Source organism: Agelaius phoeniceus, chromosome 3 (assembly GCF_051311805.1).
Source record: "Agelaius phoeniceus isolate bAgePho1 chromosome 3, bAgePho1.hap1, whole genome shotgun sequence".
Taxonomy (NCBI): domain Eukaryota; kingdom Metazoa; phylum Chordata; class Aves; order Passeriformes; family Icteridae; genus Agelaius; species Agelaius phoeniceus.
The window spans coordinates 108,732,168-108,758,735 of NC_135267.1; the positions used below are offsets into that span (position 1 = coordinate 108,732,168).

Genomic DNA, 26,568 nt, shown 5'->3' on the forward strand with positions numbered 1-26,568 from the left:
AACTTGTAACAAGGTGACAACGAGATGTACCATAGTGGGATTTGAGCCAGATTAGGTTTTTCCTTCCTTTGTTTTTGGTTTTTTTGCTGGTTTTGGGGGGGGTTTTGTTGTGTTTTGGTTACTTTTTTTTTTCCCTAAACTTAGAGAATTGATACGGATAGTTCTGATTTTCACACGGAAAATACCAGCCTTTTCGAACTGATGCCTACACGTGGATCCAGGGGAGCCAGGGACGGCGCAGGTGTGAAGCTGCTGGGGCGCCCGCTGAGGCAGAGATGCTCCCGCCCGGGGCAACAGCTGGACAGAGACCGGCAGGGGAAATTTCCCCGGCACGGAGAGGCCGGAGCCGCGCCGGGGGTGCGGCGGGGCCGAGCAGCGGCGTGGCACGGGCGGGAGGGGAGGGCTGACAGGCGGGGCCGGGCCGTGCCGAGCCGGGATGAGCCGTGCCGAGCCGGGGCGGGGCGGCGGCAGCGATGGCGGGGATGGCGGAGGCGCTGGCCAAGGAGCGGGCGGTGGCGCTGGGCGCCGGGCGGCACGACCGGGCTGTGCCCTACCTGGGGCAGCGCTTCGGGGCCCTGCGGCAGCAGTGCCTGCAGGAGGGGCGGCTCTTCCAGGACCCTTCCTTCCCCGCCGGCCCCACCGCCCTCGGCTACCGGGAGCTGGGGCCCCGCTCGCACAAGACACAGGGCGTCGTCTGGCGCAGACCCACGGTAGGGCGGCGGCGGAATGGGGGGATGCTCGGTAGCGTCGTTCCACAGCATCCCCAGGCTTCCCGCTTCCCCCAGCCCCTAAATTGGGGTGGATTGAGCCGTGCGGGGGCGGCGGTCGGGGCGCGGGGCGTGCGGATGCTCCGGGCACCGCAGGGTCCCCTTTGCTCCGGGGACAGGCTGGCAGCGTGGCTGGCTCTGCCTGGGAAACAAACGAGTCACAAAAGTCGTTTTGTGCTCTCCATGCAGAATTCCCCGTGTGGACAGATGGCTTTGGGTAGCGCTTGGGGCTGTCCCTTCCGATAACTCTTTCCCTCAGCAGAGCCAGAGTTGACCACCGTGCGGTTTATTCCCGAAGCAGCCATGGGGTCTGGTGGACTCCGGGGTGCCTCCAGGCACTTCTGAAAGACCTTGGTGTGGTCAGTGGTGGGGAGGTAATGGCAGAGCAGTGTGTGCACTGTGCATGTGAAAATGCACCGCACGTCCTGTGAAGTGAGCTGGCTGCACCCGAGCTTTGGTCACCAGCGTGATTCTCACTGTGCTTGCTGTGTCTGGAGCCCGCACCCGTTCCTGCCCTGCTCCATCTCTGTGGTGCTCGCTGCTGTGGTCAATGGTTTGGTTAATTTGCTGCAAGTGTGGCCTCGTTGCGTGCCTCACCTGCGGCCAGGTGTAATGCCTGTGGCCAGGTGTAATGCCGGGCTTGTTTTGTTGCCAGGAGCTGTGTGCCAACCCCCAGTTCATAGCGGGAGGAGCCACTCGCACGGACATCTGCCAAGGGGCCTTAGGTAAGGTGGGGCTCAAAGCTGAGTTTTCTGTGCAGGCCACCACGGTTTATACACGGCTGTGAATACCTCCTTTTGCATCCTCCCACCTCCATTCATTTCAAACCAGACCTTTCTCACCTTTCCTTTGGCATTTGCATGTGTGTAGTTACTGAGCACAGCCTCTCTGCGTGCACCAAGCAGGGGTGGCACACGCTGGTTTCCTGATGGCTTTTCTGATCATGGCCAGCTCCTTTCATGTTCTCATCCATATCCATGTGCCTGAGAGCAGCCTGGCTCATTTCTGCATTTAACAGCCAGCTGTGTGCATAGCAGGACTTCCCTTTCCCCAGTGGGAGAGAGTTCTGCTGGGCAGGAGGACTCTCCTGAAACCTGGGGAGTTGCTGTAGAGAGAAAAGAAGTTGTATGGGGGATTCCCAGCTCTCAGGGAACAAAAAACTGGGGTGTCTCAGGAGGGATGGGCCAGCCTGTGAGCCCTCTGCTTTTGCCAAGGCTTCTGCTCAGTTCGTGCAATGGCAGCCCCTTGGTGGGGCTCTCCAGGGAAGCTCTGGGAGCTGCAGGGAAGTGCCAGGGGACAGTGGGGAGCAAATGGCTTAGCCTGGCTGTGAGGGCACAGCTATCCCAGTGTGGAAGCCTCTCTCCTGCCTTGCCTGACAGGAGGGGTTTTAGCTGGAGGATGTCTGCAGAGGTATGAGGAGAAGAACTAAAGTGAAATGAAAGCAGTAGTGGGCTCCTGCTCCATAGCTGTAGTGAGAGGAGTTTGGATTAGACAGATAGTGTGGTTGAGGGAGAGCTCTCCTGAAGGAAACATGACTAATATGAGCTGTGCTGTGCTCCTGCACTTGGCAAAGGAACCAAATTCTCTTTGTTTGCTTTCAAATATTCACCACACAGCCACTTCTTAGTTTCTAGTCCCACTGCTGCTATTTGCGGGTTCGCGTCCAAAAATGGAACAGGCAGAGAAGTTTATATTTTGTGCTTATGTTTTCATTCAGAAAAATATGGTTTCTAGGTTAGTGCTTTGACAACCAGATGCAATTTGTATAAAAAAATCCATTACAGTAAAAATACTTAGATATGAACTTGGTTCTGCCCATGCCCCAGTATCACTGGTGGTGTGGGTTTGGCTCTGCTGTGCCTTGGGGTGTTGCCATGTCACCAGCTTCCTTCCTTCCTGCGCTCTCTCCACCCTAGACCATGTCTCCCACCATGACTGCTTTGGCATGAAGCATGTCCCAGTGCTTAAACACACGTGCCAGACATCTGTTATCTCTTTTTATTGTGAAACTTTCTGGTATGAAGGTCTTCAAATTGAAGTTAAAGTTTACTGTCATGCCATTTCAACATCTGGCATTTCTGTAGAGATCTTAGTGGAGTCAGTTGCTTTCTGCCTTCTGCTTTTCCAGCTTTTCTCTGCAGATGCTGTGGCAGCAAGGGCATGGGAATGAAAGAATGAATTTTCAAGTTGTGAAATTGCTGTTGCTAATACCAAACTCTGTTTTTAAATTGATGAAAGCATTTGCTGCCCTAGTGCTCTTTGGAGCAGTCAGATGTTCTCATGGGGCTTATGGTATCACCAGAGGATATGAAGTGACTCACAGCTGGTATTTTTGTACTCTTGACTGAATCTGAATCAGAGGTTGTCAGTGCTCTTGTTTGTATCTCCTCTTTCACTGTCACTAAGTACTGCAATGACTCTCCTGGCTGTCTTCTCATTAATCTGGGCAGGATTTTGGTCTTGTGTGACAATTGTTGATTAAAAATTAGATGCTTTTGATCTTATCTCTGTGTAGCCACTGAGTTCCTAAGAGCCTGGATGGAATCTCTGCTCTTTCACACAATGGGGCTGGCAGATGCACTGTACAAATGCTTTCTTTTTTTTTTTGTCTTTTTTTCCACTGCCTTATCTGACATCAGCATTTCTATTGAGAAATTTGCTTAAGCTTACATTTACTTGAGGTTTGTATTTACTTTGAATGTTCATGTCCCATCACATTTCAGGATGTTCTAGAGAAGATTGCACTGGAAGATGCCAGGTGCTTTTGGAAACCTGTACTTTTTATTATCCTGCTTCTTTTCTATGGGAAGCTTTTGTAGTCTCATTTATCCTCCAAAAGGATTGATCAAAAAGCAACAGACCTGTGCCCATGGGGAGTTTCAGGTGCTGTTGCTGAGCCCTTCAGAACTTCTGGAGTGCTGCAGGGACAGATGGGGCATCCAGAGCACATCTGCATGGCAGCTTCTTGGCAGGGAATGTGTCCCCAAACAGCTCAGCTAATGAGCAGGGTTTCTTTCAGCTCAGGAGTCTTTGGCCAGGTGCATAAATCTGTTCAATTGCTTTGGACCTGGACTATAAGAAACTGTGATCCATGTAAGGCATAGCTGATCATCAGTGCAGAAAAGGTTCTCCAAACACCAAAGTTCTGCCCCTTGGGATTTGGATTATCCTTTATTCTGGCCTTGTGAGGTTTTTGGGGTTTTTTTTGTTTTGGTGTGTTGTTGTTGGGTTTTGTTGGTTTTTTGGGTTTTTTTCCTTAGGAGAAACTTTTGAAGGAGAGGATTTGGAGTTGGTTTTGCAGTATCAGACCTGCAAAGTCAGTGATGGTGTTTGGCTCCAAAGGGCAGCACGTGGGATGTGGTGACTCATTACAGCTGAGGGGAGGTTCCAAAGCCAGAGAAGCCTGGTTCACCCTTAGCCACCTTTTTTTTGGAGTGGATGTCACCATGGTATCACAACACTGGGGTGTAAACAGCATGGGATCTCCCAGCTGCTGTTTGCATGCAGGTGTCTCCTCCTCACGTAACAAAGGTGTGAAAAAATAACAAATTGAAGAGGTTGAATTTCCAAAATCAGACCCTTGGTTTTCTCATGCTGACAGCCACTCCACTGCCAGTGGGTTGCCACAGCCTCGTGTTTGTAACCAGAAAACATTCTGGAGTGCTGTGGTATTAATTAAATTAATTAATAATTAAATTCTTAATAATTATTTTATTAACTGTTGCAATTAAATTAAAATAAAATTAAATATTTTAATTATTTAATACCACAATTAATATTAATTAATTAATATAAATACATTCTGTAGCTGTTAATCTAAGACTGCTTTAAAATAATGATGACTCTGTGATTGGCAGAATGTACATTTTTCCTTTTACCCCATACTCTTACATGAGCTGTGCAGTGACCAGAGGAGCTGCCTTTTGCTTACAGCCCTTCAGGCATTTGATGGGTGTGTTTTGTTTGCCTTTTTTTTCCAGAATGGTTAATTTTAAGCCCTTAGGGCTGTTTATGCTTGCCTTGCAATTACTTTTTTTTTCCCCCAATGTTCTTCTTAGAGCTGGAGATTAGGTAAATGCAGAGATGAGTATATGGAAATTACAAGTAAAACATTGAAAGCAGGAAAAAGTAAGCATGACAGGACAAAAAATAGCACTTCTTGTTAATATATGTTATAGATAAACTCACAGCCTGAGAATATTCCCTTTTCTGATAACCTTGTCCTGCCTACTGTTCACTTACAAAAATTATTTATGATAAATGTAGCCTTGCTAACACTCCTTTCAGGCTCTAAGCATCCTTTCTGTCAGCCTCTCCTTGGACTTTCCTTCCCTATCAAAAGAAAATCACTGTCAAGAACCTTGCAGAAGCACCAGTTCTGGAAGTTCAGGCTATTTGGTAAATACCCTGCTCAAGCTTGCCTGGTGCTAAGATTCCAGGTAGAATCACAAGATCTGTTCTCATCCAGAGTTGGAATCATCAGGTGTTATTTTAGTGATGGCTGTTCACAAGGTAGAGATGAAGTCCTGGCTGTTGGGCACTTTTAAGTGTGGAAACCAAAGGATGTTTTCCACATATGCTGCAGCTGCCTTTAAACCTCAGGACCTTGCCCAGAGCTGTCAGAGTTAAGATTTGTGTTTGATTCCAAATTCTTGTTAGAAACCAGTATAAGGTTCAACAGAGATTTCTACAACAGGCTGTAATTTCAGTCTGCCTTGATGAGACAGCTGGAAAGTCAAGGAAATTCTTTATAAATTCTGCTTGTGGGCGTGGAGGTGCTCTGGAGGGTGTTTCCCCTGGAATTTCCTTGCTTCTTACCTCCAGGGGAAGCATGACTCAAGGATGTGTTACAGCACTGGAGTGTATGTTCACCATCTGGAGGCCTGATCAGCTTCTTGAGCAAGCCCTCCTGAGTTGCTGTGGCCATTTGGGTTGTTCATTTGCTCTCCCTGTCCTGCTCCCTGCCTGCCCAGCCCCTGCCCTGGCTGTGGAATAGAAATACTAATATTTCTTGGGAAGAACGGTGTGACAGCTGCCCTCTGAGCCAGACTCTTTCCTCCTGGCTCTGTCTTTCCCAGCAAACACCTTTGCAGTGGGTAGTGCTGCCTCTGGATGCAGCTCCCAGGGAGGAGGTCTCAGCTCCTTGAAGGAGGCTGTGAGAGGAGTCCCCACTTTGCAGGGCCAGCTGGATGTGCTGTGACAGAGCAGGGAGAGGAATTTCATCATTGCTTCATGGTCTGTCACAGGAGAGTAGCAAGGTGACTTTCCTGTTGGAAAACTTCTCTGACAGGCTGATTTTTCCATTCCAGTACAAGCAGCCAGAGGTGGGGCTGAAGGGGAAGTTTTATGTTCAGTTCTTCCCCTCCGGGTTGTGAAGCAGTAAAAGCACCTTAGGTTTTGAAATTATTCATTATTATTATGATTATTATTTTTCTTCTGCAACTTCACCTCTTCTACCTTTCCTGAGATGTGAAAAGAAGTGTGGGACAGATGTTGCTGCTGGGGGTCAGCTGTGCCAAGCCTGGAGGGAGCTGCAGGTTGTCCATGCTCCTGCTGGTGTTGTCTGAGCAGTGATGGATTTGGGCCTGAGTGATGCATTTGGACCTCCAGAGCTGCTTTAGAGTTCATTCACCCTGAGACTTTGTCCCATTTGGATCCCAGCTTCTCACTCATAAGCTTTTGAGCCTTTTCCCATGGCAGAGAGGTGGCTGTGTAGGGACTGCTGCTTGCTGACAGCCGTGGCAGATTCACACATTGAAGCTGCAATGCTGCAGGACTCTCCTGTGGGATCTCTTGTGCAATATCAACTGCCCCCTGTTCACAAAGCAAGGGAACAGCAGATCTGGGGATGGTAACAAGGAGTTTTGTGTTGGGCTGTGGCAGTCAGGGCATCATCTTGTGGCATTCACATTCTCTGAACAGAGAGAGACTTAATTCTCTCTCCAAGGGATTTTCCTGGGGAAGGCACCACAAGAGGGAGAAGAGAAAACAATTCTTATCTCTACTTGTTGCTCCTGTTGTTTGGCACATGTAGAATGTGTTGTGGGGATTGTTTACCCAAAGTGATTTGTTAATTGGACTCTGGTGAGAGTTGTTTGGATTGATTGACCAATTGGGTCAAAGCTGTGTTGTGACTGTCTCCAGACAGCCATGGGTTCTCTTTAATTTAGTATAATTTTTATATTATATCTATCTATCTATATATATATATATATGTGTGTGTGTGTATATATATATATGTAAAATATATAATTTAAAAAATTAGTGTAATATAATATAGCTCAATAAAGCATTTGTTCAGCCTTCTGAAATCATAGAGTCAGAGCACATTATTCACCACGTTGGGGGTGCCCTGCATCAATATCATCTGGCTCTGTAAATCTCTGACCACCTCACCAATGGGCTGCAGGAGGCCCATGGCTGAGCAGAGAGGTGACTGCTCTGGGAAAGTAAAACTGGGCTCTGAAAAGAATTCCAGAAAGTAGAGATGTAATGTTTACAGAGCTGAGGTCTCTTCCTCCCTCTGTGTGGCAGGAGATGGTGTGGAAAAACACTGTCCAGGCAGCCTGTGGTGTGCAGGGCTGGGCTGGTGGGTGTTGGCTCCATCCCAGGCAGGATGAGGAGGTGTGTGGGGCTGGGAACAGAGCCTGCCTTCAGGCCTTTCCTGGCTCTCTGGTGACTGTGCTGGACACCAGACATGGGACTAAACAGACAGGCCTGGAGCAAGAGCTTCCAGAGATGTGTAAGGTGAAAGGAGCTCCTGTTTGCAGGGAGGCTGGCAAGGAACCTTAAAGGGAGCTTGCCTGCAGGACATGTGTCTGGATAACAAGGAACATGTTTATTAAACTTGTTTAAAAACTTGTTTATTAAACTTTTCCCTTGGAGAAGGGAATTATTGGTTATAATGCACAATCCTGATGCAGCGTAAAAACTAAAGTTTGAATAATGAATGCTGTCTGGTTTTTTTTTTTTTTTCCTTTTCTTTTTACAGGAGATTGTTGGCTCTTGGCAGCCATTGCTTCTCTCACCCTGAATGAAGAAATTCTGGCCCGTGTTGTTCCCAAAGACCAGAGCTTCCAGGATAAATATGCAGGAATTTTCCATTTCCAGGTATGTGGAAAACAGCCTTTTCCTCTCAGTGGCAGGAGCCAATGTGGCTGGCTATGTATCCATGTGTGATGTTTCCTGGCATGGCTTTGTGGGATGTCAAAAAGCCAGACAGAAAAAAGGAGACATCTAAAAAGGGTGGTGGAAGGAACAAGGCCATTAAGCAAAGATCTGGGAGCAGGGGCTGCCTTTGTGGTCCTTCCTCCCTGAGGAAGGGTATGTGAGTATGTGCATCCCTGAACAGGGTGGGGTGAAGCCGGCTGGGACGTGGGCATTGCTTTTCTCCAGGGTCATCGACGTTCAAAGACAAATATGCCGGTGATGGGATGGTGATCATGCATCAGCATGGGATGGTGATGGATGTTTGTGCTCTCTTCCCTCAGTTCTGGCAGTATGGGGAGTGGGTGGACGTGGTGGTGGATGACAGGCTGCCCACCAAGAACGGGGAGCTGCTCTTCGTGCACTCGGCCGAGGGCGGCGAGTTCTGGAGCGCGCTGCTGGAGAAGGCCTATGCCAAGTGAGTCAGGGGCCAGGCTTCCTCCCACTCACATCCCCCACAGCACCCCCAGCTGCATGGTGACTGTGCATTCAGAGTGTCAGTCTGCTTGTTAGCCTTTGCAGCTCTGGGGTGTCTCAGGAAATGGCTCTCTGCTGGGGTATCCCACAATGGCTCCTTTGGTACCGCTCTGTTGACAGATGCCTGAGACAAGGAGCCAAAAGCGTTGGGTTTGTTGCTAGCCAAGAAAAGCAGCTCTTGCATCTCATGGTGAGGCTGTTCTGGAGCATCCTGCTGTCACCAGAGCCTGGGAAGCTCCATTTTGTGTGCTCTATGCACCTCTGAGGGCTTGGCAGCCGCCAGTGCTTCAGTGTGCAGAGCACATCAGTCCGTGTGCCCAGGTCTGTGCTCAGTGCTCATATCTGAATCTCCATTTTTGGGATGGCCAGAGAGGAGTTCTGTCCTCTAACTCTACTATTTTGAATTGATTTAAGAAATTTAGATCTTCTGAAGTTCAGACCCGTAACTGTTAAAGGGATTTAAAGACTGTGGAACTAGAGAGGCAAATTGTTTGGTTGTAATTTTTTTTTTAACATATTATTTTTTCATCAGATAGTGTTCATTATTCCTGTCATTGATACGACTGAACCTGCAAGGTGTATGCATGATTGTTTAATATTTTGTGCTGGGTTTTCCAAGTACAGAGGTCTAAGAAGCAAAGCTGAATGAGCAGCAATGATGTGACAGCTGGCACATTGAGTGCCTCTCCTGAAGGAAGGGGAGAGCAGGGAGCCTGATGGTTGTGTATGTGTGATAAGAAGAGAGCAGGGAGCCTGATGGTTGTGTCTGTCCTCCGTTTTGTGCAGGCTGAATGGCTCCTATGAGTCCCTCTCTGGTGGCACCACCACCGAAGGCTTTGAGGACTTCACTGGTGGCATTGCAGAGTGGTACGAGCTGCAGAAGCCACCCCCCAACCTCTTCAAGATCATCCAGAAGGCACTCCAGAAAGGCTCTCTCCTTGGCTGCTCCATTGATGTGAGTTAGCAGGTTTATTTCTGGGCTCTTGCTGCGCACACAGGCTGGGGATGGAGCTGTGCTGCACCTGCAGGAGCTGCACACAGCATGCCAGCCCCCTCTGCCTGTGGCTCCTTGCTCTGCCTTGTGCCCGAAGAATCTCACCCACAGCTGTGACTCAGACATGTGCCCTCATGGGGGCTAGGCTGAAACTAAACTTAATTAGCTGATGTAAAAAATGCATTCCCTCCCTTGTGCTTCTTCCATGAGACCTTCTGCTGTGTGGTAGGTTGAGGGTAATGAATCACACAGGGAACTTGTCAGGGGTGCTGATGGGCATCTGTGTTCCTAAGAAAGCCTGGCAGCAGGATGGCACAGGCTGAGAGAGCTGCTGCTAATGGCTCCTGCAGTCAGGTGCTCAGAGGTGACAATGCCCATCCTTGCTGCAGCCTTTTTGTTGCACAAGTTGTACCTAAAAAGTTCCCAAAAAATCTGGGCTCTGTTCTTGAAGCAGAGAAGCTCGGACTGTTGCCAGACCTTTGAAAGGTTTTATGGGAAGACACGTTGTCAGAAGCTGGACCCACATGGGAAAGAAAAGAGGAGTTTTGGCCCTGCCTTCAAGGACTCAGCATTGCTTTTAGCCTTAATGAAATGAGTCTAGGTATTGTTATTGTGGTAATCACCCTCCTCCCAAATGAGATTGCATCTTAGTTATGTCTAAAGGGAAGGTAAATTGTTTACAAAAACTCCATTCATGATATAAATGTAAATGTTTCCTCCCATTTTTCAAGTTAAATCAGAGTCCCAGGAGAGGGAAGCTTCACAGCAGGAAAAGTGCTTGGTTAATGTCAATTTGACTTCATGGTATTTTCAAGGCCTGTTTTACTCGTTTGCATTTAGATAAGAATCTGACATCTGGGTTTTTGCCCCAGACTTATACAAATCCCTTGGGTGGGTGGGGGGGAGAGTAAATATATTATGTTGTTGATAAGTGCTGCCACTTTCTGTAGTGTAAATTAACTGTTGCTGAGTTTATCCTTGGCAAAAAATAAAAAGCTTGTAAAATCTTTCCTTCTCTTCTGTAAGAGAAATAGAGACACAGAGATTAAGCATTAAATGGAGAGTATGCTGTTAGGCAGTAATTGACAGCAGGAATCCTGCCTGCTCCATCCAATCCTCTCTGTTTGTTTAAGCTTCAAATATGCTTGTTTAGAGGTCACACACTTCTGAAATGGTGGAAAGACAGTGACAGCCAGATGTTTCATAGGTGGTTAAACATTCACTGTCTGGCAAGAAGTGACTTTTCTCTGCAGTGTTTAAAGGCCAGACTGCCCAAGCAGTGGCTCTGAAAAATTGAGAGGGATGTGCCCTCAGGTAGGAATGGCATCCAAAGTGTTCAGCCTCTTCCCCTGCTGCCCTGCAGGGCAGATCCCAGGGCTGGGGAAAGGGACAGGAACGTCCCACCCTGCTTTGGAGCTGCAGGGGTTGTCTTGACCCTGAAATTTGCTGGAGCTGGATGTGATCCCAGTGGAGCCTCACACCAGTCACTCCCTGTTTTTCTGCTGGTTCTTTGAGAATTTGGAGTTTATGGTGTGCATCCCCTTTGGAGGTGCACAAGAGTGGCTGCACCACATTGAGTGTTCTGAAGCAGGAGGGAACTTTGCTGCAGTGCCAGGCTTCTGGTGTGCACCCCATGTCAAAAACATGTCATATTCCCTGGGATCCCAGCACCACCCCACGTGCTGCTGTCCCCTCTCCCTGCTCTGTCACTCTTGTGGCTGTGGGGCAGCAGCCAAGCCACTCCTGCAGCCTCCCAGCGAGCTGACAGCTCTGTTGGAGGGGGAAGCTTTGCTCTGCTGGATCCCCTGCCCATGGGAAGCTGCAGTCAGTGATGTCCTTTGCCCTGCAGATCACCAGTGCCGCAGAAACAGAAGCAGTCACCTCCCAGAAGCTGGTGAAGGGACACGCGTACTCGGTCACCGGGGCAGAGCAGGTACGTGTGCCACCCCAAGCTGCAGCAGGGTCTGTGTGGGGCAGCCACAAACCCATCTTCAACACTTCAAATTCCCAAGTGTCACCCATTTTGCTGGATTGGGTTGTGAGTCTCTTCTTTCTGAAGGAATGCTTGATTAGTTGGCATGTTTTGGATAAACACAGATTTGCCTTCTTGGGTGTTTGACCAAAAAACAATCCCCTCTTATTCCATGAGCATGGCTTTTTCCCAGTGAGCAGGGTGCTGAGCAGCTCTGTGCAGAAGGCATGCTGTCCTCTGCTGGTGGCCAGGCTCTTCAGTGAACTTCTGTACAGCAGGCCACACTTTTTTTTTACCTCAGAAGCACAGCAAGAAGTGTCCTGAACAACAACAACAACAAAAAAGTATTATTGTCCCCAAAGTGGCTGCTGAGCAGCACATTTCAGCTATTTCAGCTGAGCTTGGTGTCCAAGCACAAGAGGCCTGCCCAAGAGTGGGTGACTGGTGAAGACAAAACAAAGGAAGCAGATCATGGCATCCTTCCATGTGTGCAGCAGGTTTTTGCTTAGTTCACTGGTAATTGTTTCTGAAATACTTTTTGAAAGTTCAGGGTGAGGTATAGAAAGCTGCTGACATGCTGTGCTGGTTTGTGGGTGTGCATTTGGTCTTCTCACAGCAAAAGCAGGGAAGAGGGAGCTTGTTCACCTTAGTTCACAAGTGGGCATGATTTATCCAGGCTGCTCCTTTGGAGATCTGTGCAGACTCTGTAAGGATATTTCATCTGGGGTGTCATCTCTGGACTGCAGAGACCTGCAGATAACAAGAGGAGGGGATGAGGCTGCTGCTCTGTGGGGCACTGGTGTGGTCAGAGGGGTTGTGGCCAGTCTCAGTCCTGGCTCCTCTAACATATAAACACGGAGGTAAAAAGGCATTTGAATGTGAAGAGACAATTTGTATCTTAGTGATGTCTTTGAGAAATATCTCTGTACCTGCTTTTTTGGCTTTTGTATTGCAGTTTTACACTCCCTTTGCTTGTAAGCCTATCAAAGGTGATTTTTTAGCAGCACACATCAGTCATTTTGGTTTTCATGGGCTTTGGTTTGTGCATGCTGTAAAACTTCTCTGGACAAGCCTGGCTGTGTGAAGCTCACTCAGAACCAGTTGCACTTTTGTCTTTTGGACCAAATGTGTGCATGTTGTCATGCCCAGCACTGACATACTTGCTCTGTCACGTTTTTAATTACTGGAGAGGATGAGGGAGGGAATGTGGTGCTGAGTCCCTGGTGCCTCTCCATCCACTTCTGACCCCATCAGGTGAACTTCCGAGGAACCGTGCAGAAGCTGATCAGAATCCGAAATCCCTGGGGAGAAGTGGAGTGGACTGGGAAATGGAATGACAAGTGAGTCAATGGCTTCCTTGTTGCCAGTAGCCCTTTCCTGCAGGGTTCCAGTTGTGTTTTTGTGCTTTTCTGTCTGTTCCCTACCTGAAATTCCTCTGTAAGTCCTGTTTGGATGTGGTGTTCACGTGGAACTGTTTCAGAGAGAAGCATCCCCTCGCTGTCATCTCCCTGGTAGCCATCACAGTGTGTGGTGCCTTTCATGTAAATTCCAGCCTTTGTGTAAGATGCAGAGATTTAGTTGGTGTATCCTAGAAAGCTCCCTGTAGTTTCTGCTTGTTTAAAAGCCTGGATTCAGTGGTGAGCTTCTGAAAACTCACTTTCTAAAAGGGCTTTAAAAGTCCATTTCTGCTGTTAGCCATGAAAGCTGGAGTTTAGTCACTTCTGTGGCTGGGCACTTTTTATTCCGACTCTTCCTTTTTCTATCTCAGTCCAGACATTGCACTTTCTCAAAATAACACTCTGTTTCTCATCCTTTACCTTGGATATTTGAGAAGTGAGGTATTTTATGTGCCAAGTGCATCTATTTTTAATTCTGCAGTGATTTGAGAATTTTGGAACTACTAAAAGTCAGATCTTGTGCCAGAACAGCCACATGAGAGTTTCACCTTTCCCATGGGCTGTAGTTGTTGTGGGGTTCTCTTCCAGCTGCCCAAACTGGAGTGGTGTTGACCCTGAGGTGCGGGAGCGACTGACCAGGAGACACGAGGATGGGGAATTTTGGTGAGTGTCATATTCCAGCAGAAGGGAATTGTTGTATTTGTGGGGTGCCCTGTGGCATCTGACTCCATGTTCTTAGAAGGCTAATTTGTTACTTTATGATACTATATTATATTAAAGAATACTATACTAAAGTATGCTAAAGAATACAGAAAGGATATTTACAGAAGGCTAAAAAGATAATAATGAAAACTCGTGACTCTTTCCAGAGTCCCAACACAGCTTGGAACTGATTGTTCATTTAGTCAAAACAATTCACAGCAGAATCCAATGAAACGATCACCTGTTGGATAAACAATCTCCAAACATGTTCCAAAGCAGCAAAACACAGGAGAAGCAAATGAGATAATTATTGTTTTCCTTTTTCTCTGAGGCTTCTCAGCTTCCCAGGAGAAAAATCCTGGGCCAAGAGATTTTTCAGAAAATATGATGGTGACAGGGAATGTCAGCTGCTCTGCTTTTATTCATGCAAAACAACCTCTCCCAGTTTGTGTGCAAATTCACCCCAAGCCCTGGTGGCAGGGAGGGAGGATGAACAAGGTGATGGAATGGGATGGAAAACCCTGCTGAAGAGAGGTTGCCAGTGGCATTTCTCCCACAGGATGGCGTTCAATGACTTCCTGAGGCATTACTCCCGCCTGGAGATCTGCAACCTGACTCCAGACACCCTGGCAAGTGACAAGTACAAAAAGTGGAGCCTGCAGAAGCTGGATGGCAACTGGAGGAGAGGAGCCACTGCAGGGGGCTGCAGGAACTACCCAAGTAAGAAAATGTGGAAACCTTTTACTTGTGTGCTTGTACTTTCTCTGGGAGCTTCCAGGAGATGGTTTGGGATGGCTTATGGGATATCTAGGACTAACCTCCAAAAAGTGTGGGAAATGTGGCTCCCTGATGAGGGTCTGTTGTGGTTGTAAAGGCTGGGGTGGGATTGGGCAGGGCAGTGCATTGGTTTTCTCTCTAACAGCTGATTTTGGCAGTCAGAGTCACCTCTGTCACCTCTGACATGTTTAAATGTCATCATGGTTGCTATCAAAGAAGCTTCTGAGTAGTTTGCTTAAATCCACTTCCCAGACACGTTCTGGACGAATCCTCAGTATTTGATCAAGCTGGAGGAAGAAGATGAGGACCCTGATGATCCTGAGGGGGGCTGCACTTTCCTCATTGGGCTGATCCAGAAGCACCGTCGGAAGCAGAGGAAGATGGGCGAGGACATGCACACCATTGGCTTTGCCATCTATGAGGCAAGGAAGGCTAACAAGGCTTGGGAGGAAAAGGGAAAATCTAATTTAATCTCTCCCATAAATGGGATAGTGCAGTTCCCAGACTGGGCTTTCCATCAGAACTCAGATGGGCTGAGTTGGACAGCAGCTGCAGCAAGGAGGCTGTAAAGAAACAAAAAGCTGAGTTGTGCTTGCTTAACCCCTGCCTCCTTTCCTGATGATGGAAAGGTCAGAGAGCCAGGAGTAAGAAAGAGGAGATGGGGAGAAACAGTAGAGAAATTGAGCCTACAATAAGAATCCTGTTGGGCTGCAGGGAGGAGATTCAGCAGGAAGCCACAACCAGCCTGGCTGTGGCTGTGGCCATGCTGCCCCAGGTGAGCCTCACCTGCCTCAGGGATGGAGCTGTGAGCTGAGCCAGCACTTGGCCTTGGGTGATGTGGGCTCAACACCTATCTTCCTCTCAAGCCAAGCCAAGTCTTTTTTTCTTTTGTTTTGCCTTTTTTGTTTTTTTTTTGCTTTTTCCCCCAAGAATGTGGCTGTCCTTGCTAAATAATGGTGAAAAGAAGATGGAGATGCCATTCACCATTCAACCAGCAAATAACTCTGTCCTTTTCTCCCTGCAGGTGCCCCCAGAGGTATGTGCCATGGATTGGTGGTCAAGGTGCAGAGCTGGGGCTCAGTGGCTGGTGGGAAGAAGAGGTTCAGAGGATCCTACTTCCCTGCAGGACAACATGACTGCACGGAGTCTACAGTTAGAGGCCATTGATTCTGGAAGGGGTCTTGAGATCGTGTTGCATTTTTAGAGTGTCCTCTATTGGGATAAGAGTGTTCAGTGCTGCAAAAACTCCCCAAAGCAACTCTTCTGTGGCTCTCCTCTCAGCTCAGCCCCACACTTGCTCCCCCAGAGCTGCTTTTTCCAGGTTTGCACAGAGTTCATGTTTGACTCATGAATAATTTTCCAAGGAGGTGTTTATATTCATTTCCCTAAGCACCACCTTTTTTGGTTTCTCTCTATTTCTACCTGCAGGCAGCTAATAGTGCACCCTGGGGGTCACAGAGGGGTGGCAATGCAGCAATGCCTCTGAGCTGTTGCTCCTCAGAGCAAGGACTGAAGCTCAGCAAAACCCCTGGGTAACCCCATTACTGGGTTTTGCTGTCCCTGGGTGGGTCTGTGTGAAGCAGCTGGGGCATCCTGTGGCTCCTGAGGCTGTGCCCAAACCAGTGGTTTTTATGTAAAGTATGGTTTCATCAGGAAAAGAAATGGTGCTGCTGGTTAATTAAATTTCTTATGTACTTTTTAAATGCCTTAGCAGTACTCTGTCACTCACCCTAGTTGTCCAAATATTTCATTTCCATAAGAAAACTGATTCTCACTGTTCTTTACCCCAGAAGGTGAAGTTTTATCTCCCATTATGCAGCAGGTCTGACAGGTTTTTCAAATTCTTTCTTCATTCTTAAAAATCTGGGAGGAGAGGAAGGAGGAGGTTTCTGAAAGATGCACATTCCTGAAGCTGGCTTCTAGAGCTGAAGCAGCCCACCTGTAAGACTCTGCAAAAATAGCTCATTCTGGAAGATCACAAAATCACAGAATGATTTGGGTTGGAAAGGACCTTAAAGATCACCCAGTTCCAACTGCCTGCCATGGGCAGGGACACCTTTCACTAGATGTTTCACTCCAAATATGATTTTATTTCATTATTTTGGGGTTTTTTATCCCTGGAGCCCTCCATGAGCAGGCTCTGCTCTGAGGCAGCCTGGCCTGGGAGGCAGAGCTGAGCTGCAGGTGGCACCAGGTGTGGGGACCAGAGGGACATGGCTCATGTGCCATCTCAATTTAAAGCATAATGATTGGTGGAAGAATGTGCCCAATGTCTTCAGCCACCCATCATCATCTGCAAAACAAAAGCATGACCCGAATGATTTATTGCAATGATCTGCAAAATACATTTGCAGCCACATCTCAGGAGTGCCACTCCCTTTCTCTTCTTTTTCAGTTCTGACAAGCTGAATATATTGGCTTCAAGGACATCTTTTATATTTCCTTTTCCCCAGACATGTCTAAGCTATTCTAAATTTGTAAACGTGAACACATGAAGACTGCAGTGTTTGTTTTTTTTTCTCCCTTTCTTTGCTTTTCCTAAGTTTTCTGGCCAGACAAATATTCATCTGAGCAAGAACTTCTTCCTCACCAACAAAGCCCGGGAAAAATCCAATACCTTCATCAACCTCCGGGAGGTGCTGAACCGCTTCAAGCTGCCTGCAGGGGAATACATCATCGTGCCCTCCACCTTTGAGCCCGACAAGAATGGAGACTTCTGCCTCAGGGTCTTCTCTGAAAAAAATGCAAACTCCACGTGGGTAGCTTGTGGTGACCATATTACAGCAGTGGGCACGTGGGGGAGATTATTTATTTATTTATTTATTTATTTATTTATTTATTATTATTATTATTATTATTATTATTATTATTATTATATTTTTAGTTTTAAAATTTTATTTTTACTGCTTTTGTTATCCCAATTTATTATTATTATTATTATTATTATTATTATTATTATTATTATTATTATTATTATTATTATTATTATTATTATTATTATTATTATTATTATATTCTTTCGTTTTAAAATTTTATTTTTACTGCTTTTGTTATCCCAATTCCTATTTAATTAAAATTAAAAGGCTTAGACATGTGACATCTTAAAGAGCAGCTGGGCTAAAGCCTGAGGAAGGACTGTGGGCTCTTTTGGATTGAGTTGCCTTGATTCAAAGCAAGCAGAAGCCTTCCTCTGTCCTGTAATATTTTGCTGCATATTCCTGCAGCAGTGGGAAACCCAGGGTGTTTGTTGGATTGAATAATCCATTATTCAGCTTTTGATGGGCCCTTAGGAGTTCTTGGGTGCCATCTGTAGGTCTGGTGCTCCCTCAGCATGAGACACATCAGAATTACTTTAGGGCTCTCACTTTTTTTCTGTTTTAAAGAAGAAATGACTAGACTAAAGTTTGATTTGTCCCCAAGAACCTGGTCCTGTGCTAAGCAGGCAAAAAAGACCCAAAGAGTTGTGTGAGCCCCAAAATCCTGTCTGTGGCACTACAATTTATAGTGTCTTTTCAAACTCTTGTTGCCACAGCTGGTAAAATACAACTTTCTCTATGCTATGCTGTGTCCATAGCTAATTAATCCAGTAATTTTTTTGAATGCTCATTGTTATTTCCATATTTTAAAAAACCTCTCTTTAACTGAAGCTTGAAGGAAAAGCATCATAAACATGACTTGTTTTGATTTTAATATTGATTTCTTTCTCTTTCTAGGGTGATAGATGATGAAATTGAAGGCAATTTTGATGAGGTACATCAAATGAAATGTTTTCAATTGAGATAATTTTGTTGTAAGGGGTTGGAGTGCCAGTTCCTTGTGCAGGGTGATGTTTTCTATAGGCATTATCAAGAAATGTTGTCCCACTATGGGAAAATGGGAAAAGATCTTTCAATATCCATATCTGGATGTCAAGCAAATGGAAATATCCTCAGGAATATAATGGAAACGAGTGTTGTCCTTTATCTAGAACTTAGACTTCCCAGGCAGAGGCACATCTCAAGAATTAACTGGAGCCCCAGGAAATTCCCTTTGTTCTCCAAGACTCCAGGAGTGCAGCTTTCAGCAGCAGGGCCCTTTCTGCATGTAATACTGTTCCAGCAGTAACTAGTGGCTCACCATATGTTTAGTCTTGCTGGAGCTGGGGATGCTTTGCCTACTAATGCAGCTACTCCATGTGTACTGGGTGTTTTTTCCACCATTTACAATTGCCAGTATTTTGAGGTGCCCCTGAAAATAAAAGTGAATGAAATCACAGTAAAAACTACTTTGTACCTTCAACCTCACCAGTTGAATTTTTCACTAAGGGCAAGGAAATGCATTAAGTCTGTCTCAGGCAGAAACTTTCCCCCTTTTGACACTCTCTGTTTCTGTTTTTTAGACTGAGATCAGTGAAGATGACATCGAACCCAGCTTTAAAAAGCTTTTTGGGCAGCTAGCAGGAAATGTGAGTGTTTTTCTGGTAATATCTTACTGGCATCCTGGTGAGTGGGTGTCACGTTCACATTTTCTGAAAAATCCCTTCGCCCAGGATTTTTCTCCTGGGAAGCTGAGAAGCCTCAGAGATAAGGAAAACAATAATTATCTCATTTGCTTCTCCTGTCTTGTGCTCCTTTGGAATATGTTTGGAGATTATTTCCCCACAGGTCATGGGGAATCCAATTGTTTCATTGGATTCTGGTGTGAGTTGTTTTAACTCTTTGGCCAATTGGGACCAAGCTGTATCGGGACTCTGGAGAGAGTCACAAGTTTTCATTATTATCTTTTTAGCCTTCTGTAAGTATCCTTTCTGTATTCTTTAGTATAGTATAGCATAGTATTCTTTAATATAATATGGTGTGATAAAATAATAAATTAGCCTTCTGAGAGCATGGAGTCAGATTCATCATTCCTTCCTGCCATGGGGGACCCTGCAAATACAATAAGTTGGTAAGAGAGTTGCCTCCCCAGGACAGAGTTTAGTTCTTGTGCAGAGTCAGCTCTCAAGTGTGAGCATAGTTGTGCATCCCAGAACCTGTGCAGTCACCCACCTGCTCCCACAGAGGATTTGGGAGTGCTCCTGGTGAACAATCTCTGCTCCTTTTGAACTGTGGGCTCGACTTTTATCTCTGCAGGGCCCAAATTTTGTCCTTGGGCAGAGCATATGGCTGGGCTGGGCTTCTCCCCAGGCTGCTCTTGCCTCAGGCACACCTTGCTGCTGGGTGTGCTAATCTCTATTAGATTTGCAGGGATCCCCGTGGCAGGGAGGAATGATACATCTGACTCCATGTTCTCAGAAGGCTAATTTATTATTTTATTATACCATATTATATCAAAGAATACTAAACTAAACTATAGTAAAGAATACAGAAAGGATACTTACAGAAGGCAAAAAAGATAATAATGAAAACTTGTGACTCTTTCCAGAGTCCCAACACAGCTTGGGCCTGATTGGCCAAAGAGTCAAAACAACTCACAGCAGAATCCAATGAAACAATCACCTGTTGGTAAACAATCTCCAAACCCAATCCACATGAGCACAACACAGGAGAAACAAATGAGATAAGAATTGTTTTCCTTTTTCTCTGAGGCTTCGCAACTTCCCAGGAGCAAAATCCTGGGCGAAGGGATTTTTCAGAGAATGCCACAAATCTCTGGGAACTGGTGGTGCTCCTGGTAATGGGAGGAGGTGGGGAGAGCTTCCCACCTGCTTCCATTCAAGGGAGCTGAACTCGAAGGGGTGTTAGAAATTGGCCAGCTTACCCAAAGGAGCTCAAGGTGAGAAATTTGTTTTCCTCTTTTCCACAGGATGCAGAAATCTCTGCCTTCGAACTGCGCAGCATCTTGAATAAAATCCTGGCTAAACGTGAGTGCCTTCCTCCACCAGCAGCTTCAGATGCCACCAGCAGGTTTCCACAGTGGCTATGGGGGCACAGAGGGCACTGCTGACCTGGGCAGGGTCAGAGCCTGGGCTCTGACCCAGACCTGCTGCTTCGTTCTCCATATGGCCACGACCATGTGCTCTCTCTGCTGCTTCAGGGGGCTGCAGAAACGCTGGGGCTGTGCCAGCCCAGAAGGTGTCTCACAAGATGTGTGCTTTGGCAGGGTACAGATGGGTGTCTTTTATCCCAGCATCTGCCACTGGGAATTGGCTGCCAGGAAGAGGGGTGGATTTGAATAATCCATGACAATAATCAAAAGAGATATTGCTGCTGTTTTGGAATTGAACCACCCAGGAGTGATTCAAGCAGTAGCCCAGCCAATGGTCTGGGGTGTCCCTAAGGAGGACAAGGAGAAAGAGAAGCTTTTAAACTCCGGGCTTCTGTTTCTGTGAAGAGATTCCTAGCTTGGCTCTGCATTATTTTCCTTCCTGCTAAACTGTGCTCAAGATACAAGTGCTTGGAGAAATAAGTGTCTCTTTAATTTCCAGAGTGAAATCTTAGCAGGTGGTCAGGGCTGTGGTGCAGCAGCCAGTAACCAGCAATGGGCTGTTGCTGGCTACCAAGCTTGGCTTCATCTTCAGCCTTTGATGAAGCCACCTCCTGCTGATCTTCATAAGCTGGAAGCCCACATTGCCCACAGAAGTCCACTTTGCAGGCAGACAGTAAGAGCAGCAAAGCTTTTGTCTCTGTCTCTTGCTCCTGCAGCATGCTTACAGACCAGACTACTCAGGCTGTTTGCTTGGGGACACATCCCAGCTCCAAGGATGGCACCATTGGAGGCAAATAAAAGCTGGCTGGAGAGCTCATGAGCTATTTAGGAAGGTGCTGTGGTACAGCATGCAGTGATAATTCTGTCTTTTGCTCTTTCTTTACAGGCCAAGATATTAAATCTGATGGCTTTAGTATTGAGACATGCAAAATAATGGTTGACCTGTTAGATGTATCCTTTAAAGCTCTTCCTAGATGACATTCCCCTTCCTGTGCCAGCTGCCCCTGCTCCCTGGTGGGTCCATCCTGGTGTACTAATAGCTCCTGAGGTGGAGAAGCTGGCTTTACCCTGACTCCCCTAGGAAAACCACTCCCTTGTCATTGTTGTTCAGAGGTGTGTTATCCCAGGCAGTGGGAAAATCCATTATCAAACAAAGTCTGCTTGGAAGCCTTCCCAGTTGTTGGGTGTTCTGGTTTAGCTGGGGACAAAGTGATGTCTGTGCTGGGAAAAGGCTCTCAGCATGGTGAGGATGGCCTTGGTTGTTTCACCTCTCTATTATCTGGCTGGAGTTGGTAAGAGCATCATAAAGCCACAGGGACTTAGCAAATGGAAAATGAGGGACACAAATATAGTGGTTTGTTTTGACATGCCATACAGGAAGCAGAGAGTATGCAGGATTTTAGGAACTGTTACTCCAAAGATACAGGCAGAAGTGTAGGATGAAGGCTCAGGTCTAAGAATAGTTGTGTTCAGCTTCTCTGTGCAGTGGGAGTTGAACTGCAGAGTTGGAAAGAGGGAAAATTACCAACACAAGGTGATACTTTTCTGTAATTTGGTGTAAAATACAGCAGTCCATAGGCACTCCATGGCAGGTGTTGGGAGCAGTGCCATGCCCAGGTTCTTTTGTTAGCTGTTTGCTCAAGAGCTGAAGGTCTCCAAATAACAGGCTTGGCTGTGGCTTTTCCTGTTTAGAACCCAGACCCAGGACTTGTGTTCCAGTAACTGTAGGTGTTGAACCCACTGTGCAGAACAAAATGGAATCATCCTGGCTCGTTCATATTTGTAGTGGAAAGACAGAGACCTGAAGCAGGGGTGCAGAAAGTGCATATGAGCTGGTCATGATTTAAATTAATGATCTTAATGATTTAGAAAGATAGTTTGCACAACAACTGTCTATTCAACAGGATGAGGCCTGGGGAGAGGACAAGTCTTTCAGAGAGGACTTGAATCCCTCTTCTGTTTGTAATTTTTTTTAAGCCATAACTGCCCATGAAAGTAAACCCAGCAGAGGGAGAGGAAACCCCTTTTTCTTCCCTCTGAACAAACTTCCTTAACTCAGAGAAGAATGATGGGAGTGGCAAACTGGGACTGAAGGAGTTCCACACCCTCTGGACAAAGATTCAGAAATACCAGGTAAAGCACAACCCCTCAGGGAGAACAATCACACCTAGAAGTGGCTGTAGACTGATTTGTGCCATACAATGTGCACAGTCACCTTTCCCAGAGCAGAGACTGTGTGTCTGTAGTCCCCCAGGTTTTGTCTTTATCTGCTCTGGCTATTGCATTAAAAAAACTTATATCAATTTCTTTTAAAAGTGACTTTAAAAAGTAAGTACCAAGTCCTTCAGATCAATGTTGCAAAGTGCTTAAAGGCTGCATTTGAAGATGTTTCACTTCTGCCAGAGGCCAAACCACGCTCTGCATTATTATCAAGGTTTCCCTTTGGGTTTTGTGTTTTGCAGAAAATTTACAGAGAAATTGATGTGGATCGATCGGGTACCATGAACTCGTATGAGATGAGGAGGGCACTGGAAACAGCAGGTATTTATATTGATCTGTCTCTTCTTCTTCTATTATAGGATTCCATCAGTTTCAAGCAGGGTTGAGAGATGCTCAGAGCCATACAGTCCCATCTTAACTTACTGAATTTTGGGCGCTCTGGAGCCTTCCTCTCCTGCCACCATGCAGGATCAGGCATTTCATTTTGTACCTTTGTTTACTCTTTGGAAATAGTCTTTAAAAGTCCTTACTGGTCTTTAAGAGTCTTTTCAATCCTTGGCATTGTATTTCCAGGGTTCAAACTGAACTGCCAGTTACATCAGGTCATCGTGGCTCGTTTTGCTGACGAGGATCTCGTCATTGACTTTGACAACTTCGTGCGCTGTTTGATTCGGCTCGAAACCTTGTTCAGTGAGTGTACCCTCAGTAACCAGGCAGGCTCTGCTGCCTCGGCATTCCAGCAGGAAAACTGTCCATGAAGCCCAGGATAAGGTGCTCAAACAAATTCGAAGCTGAGATGTTAATCTGGCTTCTCCTAGATCCAGGAATCAGTCTTTTAGGCCAGGCTGCTGAACCACAGAGAGTCTTCCCTGTAAACAACTCTTCTATTGATTAAAAATTTAAAAAATACTAGAGAGCAATTAAAAATGTTCGGTCTTGCTCCTGCACAATGATTTTGTCTGATTTGGAGTGTAGGCCATTGTCAAGTTTTAGATGCTGGGACTAAATTCCTTATTGATCCTGAAGCACAAAGAAAGGGAAGACTTTCAAATTAGTTCCTGTATTTACCCTTGTCTGTCATCTCTCTCCAACCACAGAAATGTTCAGGAAACTGGATACTGAGAAAAGTGGGACAATAGAATTGAACCTTGTTAATGTAAGTTCATTTAGCTCTAAAACATTTGTTTTAATTGGGGGGGGGGGGGGGGGGGGAAATGTAGAGTCTGACTGAGGATGGTTGGTTTTAAGTACTCACATTTGTGCTGGATTTATCTACAAAAGCAGCCTCAGAGAGGTTAACTTTTAAAAATGTACCTGCATCACAACATATTCTCTAACAGACACAGTTACTTGCACCAGAAGCCCTTTATCCCTTTGCTGGCTGTAATTTTGGCTTCTTCCCTGCTTTTTCTGTCCACAAACCAAAATGTAGGTGCAGCTGTGGAGGGAAGACTGACAGTCTTGCTCACATCTGCTTCTTTCTGCCTTTCATGTGTGCCCTGTAGAAAGGACTAAGTTTGGAGAAAAGTACCCTCCTACGTGTGTCTGACTTGCTTATTACCTGAACATAACTTTATTTCTGAACCTAAGAATCCCAAAACTCTGATTTAAGTGAAATATAAATTTCAAACACTCAGGAAAGATTCTAAAATTACTTCAGTAACAACAGGCTGACTGTATGCTAGAAATGCAACTATGCATGCTTGCTACAGGTCTTTTCACTAAATTTAACCTTGTTTTCCTCTCTCTTGTTACAGTGGCTGTGCTTCACTGTCATTTGAGCCACGGGCATCAGCCTGAGACCTCAACAAGAGCATGGTCAGGTGAAGATAATCAAGCTACATACAAGTAACATGCAAACATGAATGTGCCTTAACTTACACAAAGCAAGCAGATTTTGCATGCAATTGCAAGAAGAAAAGCATTCTACTTCCACAGAAGAACCTGCAACCTCATTTTTATGGGTTTGACAGTCTGTGCCTAATATCATACAGCCCCTGGACAAAGGCTTTAATTTAGTATCAATCCTCAGTGCAAGTTTTGAAAACACTGCTTTGCTAATATCTTTGTATTTAAGGCATTTTACAGGACTTCAGGAAGAAAAGCTCATTATAGCTGGACAATATGGTTTTAAAAAGTGCTTTTTGAACAGCATCCTGCATATCTGAAATTAGTAAAGAGATAGTAATGCATATCCAAACACCTGTACTCAGAGATAGTGCCCCAGCATTATCCTAGTTAAATATTCTTTAAAGAATTTGAGTAGCAAGTACATCTATTACCAAAGTGAGCATTGATGTGCCTGGAGCAGGGGGCTGTTGGCAACAAGATTTTTCCAAGAGAAAGCCCATGCTTTCAGATGGCATCTTGAGTTCCTGTATCTTATTTATCTTCCTTTGCAATACAAGAAAGTATTTAAATTTAAAAAAAAAAAAAAAGTAGAAATAAAATTTGCCAGACTGTTATTTCTGCTGAAAATAAGCACTTTTTGGTTTTTTTGTTAGAGATAAATCATCACAGTGCACATGCAGAGCCTTTTGCTTTGAGGAACAGAAGCTGATGCCCTTTAAAGGGGAAAACCAGCATGCTGGAGCTGATTGTGGATGCGTGGCAGTTAATGAAATGTTAGATAAGCTGGTAATTTTACAGACTCATGCTTGAACAGCCAAAGGTTTCTAAGATAGATAACTGATACTATATACCCCACACTCAATGCTGCTGCCTTTAGCTTCCCAACCTGAGGAACTGTGGGGAAATTTCTTCCTTAGAAACTAATTGTTCTTTATGGGCACCTTTTCAGAAAGCAGTAGGACTTACCTAGAAGGCACTTTCTAAATACCCTTAAGGAATTATTTGCTCCTCTGTTAAATACTGTTCAGTATCAAATTATTGCCAAATAGAAAGATAGAAAGGATAGCTCTATAGGAAAGGCTTTACTTGGAAAATACTTGTGCCAAGTTGGGTTTTTTCCTTGAGTATGTCCCTTAGCTTTGAAGTTTACCAATGTGTCATAACAGATTCATCTCAATATTAAATGCACAAATTTTAAAAACCTACCTTGAATGGCTGGGGGAGGAGGGGTTCAGATTAATAGAGAAAGTAGATGAAAATTAATGCAATGTACAATAACAGTGTGTCTTACTAGTAACATTTCTAATAAAAATTACTATTAAAATACCCAGAGTTAAAGCATAAGAGGAGACAAAAGTTTAATGGTGAAGTAAACAAGAAGAGTAAAAACAAGTACATTGTCAAGGACTACAGAAAGTTTCTACACTTAGTCTTCAAAGTACAAAATACAATAAATACATGAGGCTCTTTGTAAAAAGAGGAATCTAAAACTACATTTCTGTTACAGCACATGATATTTTGAATACATAAAATTTCTAAGATGCTACAGCTTTTTTAAAAGTTATTGCTTAATGGATTGGTCATGTGGTTGTCACTCTTCAGATGCACTTCAGTTTTTTTAGCTTCTTTTAACAAACATTCTGCTTCTAGCAATAAGCAGTTGGGTGCTGTGCACACACTTCAATTTCTCCCATCTGGAAAAAGCCTCGGGACAAATTTGGACAAAGCCAAGTTGTCTGTTTCATGATGATTCCTTCAATGGCAATTTCAAAAGGTCCTTGTATTTAATGCAGAAAAGAAGTGAAACTCTCTTCTGCCATGTTTGAAGCCAGCTGGGTGGGTACTTGAACATAATGGCTTGATTTGACCAAAGGCAGCAGAATTTCATTTGCTTGTAAGCATTATTTCATCTTGTACAATGCCCTCATCCATTTGCTAATGCATCAATCCTTCATTTGTTTTCAGAGCACATTTTTCATAGCTTTCAAATTACATTGTCATTGAAATAAGTCTCATGATATTGGAACCAACACAAAATCGACTTTTTTTCCTGTAAGTTATCCATGATTAGTACTTCAAGAATCTGGCTTCTGTACTATTTCATGCCAAGCTTCTTTGTCTAGGTTTAATCCTTGGATACAGCTGAGGGTAAAACAGAAATGAGATTTAAAATTTTAGTACTTTAAAAGGTTGCTTTTTTAAAAAGAAAAATAAAGGAACAAAAAACCCCTCTCTTTGGTGCTACAATTCTAATGTAACCCATAGTAGCAAAAGCATGGTTATAAAAAACACCCAGGG

The 26,568-nt window shown here is 45.3% G+C and overlaps 2 protein-coding genes across 3 annotated transcripts in view; one reads left to right on the top strand and one right to left on the bottom strand.

Moving 5' to 3' along the window:
• Positions 1-428: 428 nt before the first annotated feature.
• Positions 429-26,500, top strand: CAPN2 (calpain 2). The gene is made up of 21 exons (XM_054629393.2): positions 429-710; positions 1,423-1,492; positions 7,759-7,877; positions 8,258-8,391; positions 9,237-9,405; positions 11,294-11,377; positions 12,671-12,756; positions 13,402-13,476; positions 14,075-14,235; positions 14,545-14,714; positions 15,317-15,328; positions 16,836-17,047; positions 18,006-18,042; positions 18,671-18,736; positions 20,077-20,134; positions 21,086-21,150; positions 22,264-22,332; positions 22,662-22,740; positions 22,993-23,109; positions 23,517-23,575; positions 24,177-26,500. The coding sequence occupies exons 1-21, from the start codon at positions 474-476 to the stop codon at positions 24,198-24,200; spliced, it is 2,103 nt and encodes a 700-aa protein (XP_054485368.2). The 5' UTR covers positions 429-473; the 3' UTR covers positions 24,201-26,500.
• The window catches only part of TP53BP2 (tumor protein p53 binding protein 2), a 56,840-nt gene continuing 55,875 nt past the window's right edge, over positions 25,604-26,568 (bottom strand). For both annotated transcript variants that reach the window (XM_054629392.2, XM_077176117.1), the window contains one exon: positions 25,604-26,412. In XM_054629392.2, the coding sequence (XP_054485367.2) occupies positions 26,371-26,412 (42 nt within the window). In that variant the 3' untranslated portion in view covers positions 25,604-26,370. The remainder of the gene's footprint in view (positions 26,413-26,568) is intronic.

Coding starts and splice junctions, on each gene's coding strand:
- CAPN2 (XM_054629393.2), top strand. CDS start 474: ATGGCGGGGATGGCGGAGGCGCTGGCCAAGGAGCGGGCGGTGGCGCTG. Junction 18,043..18,670: donor TTGAAGGCAATTTTGATGAG/GTACATCAAATG, acceptor TCTGTTTTTTAG/ACTGAGATCAGTGAAGATGA. Junction 22,333..22,661: donor CAAAGATTCAGAAATACCAG/GTAAAGCACAAC, acceptor TGTGTTTTGCAG/AAAATTTACAGAGAAATTGA.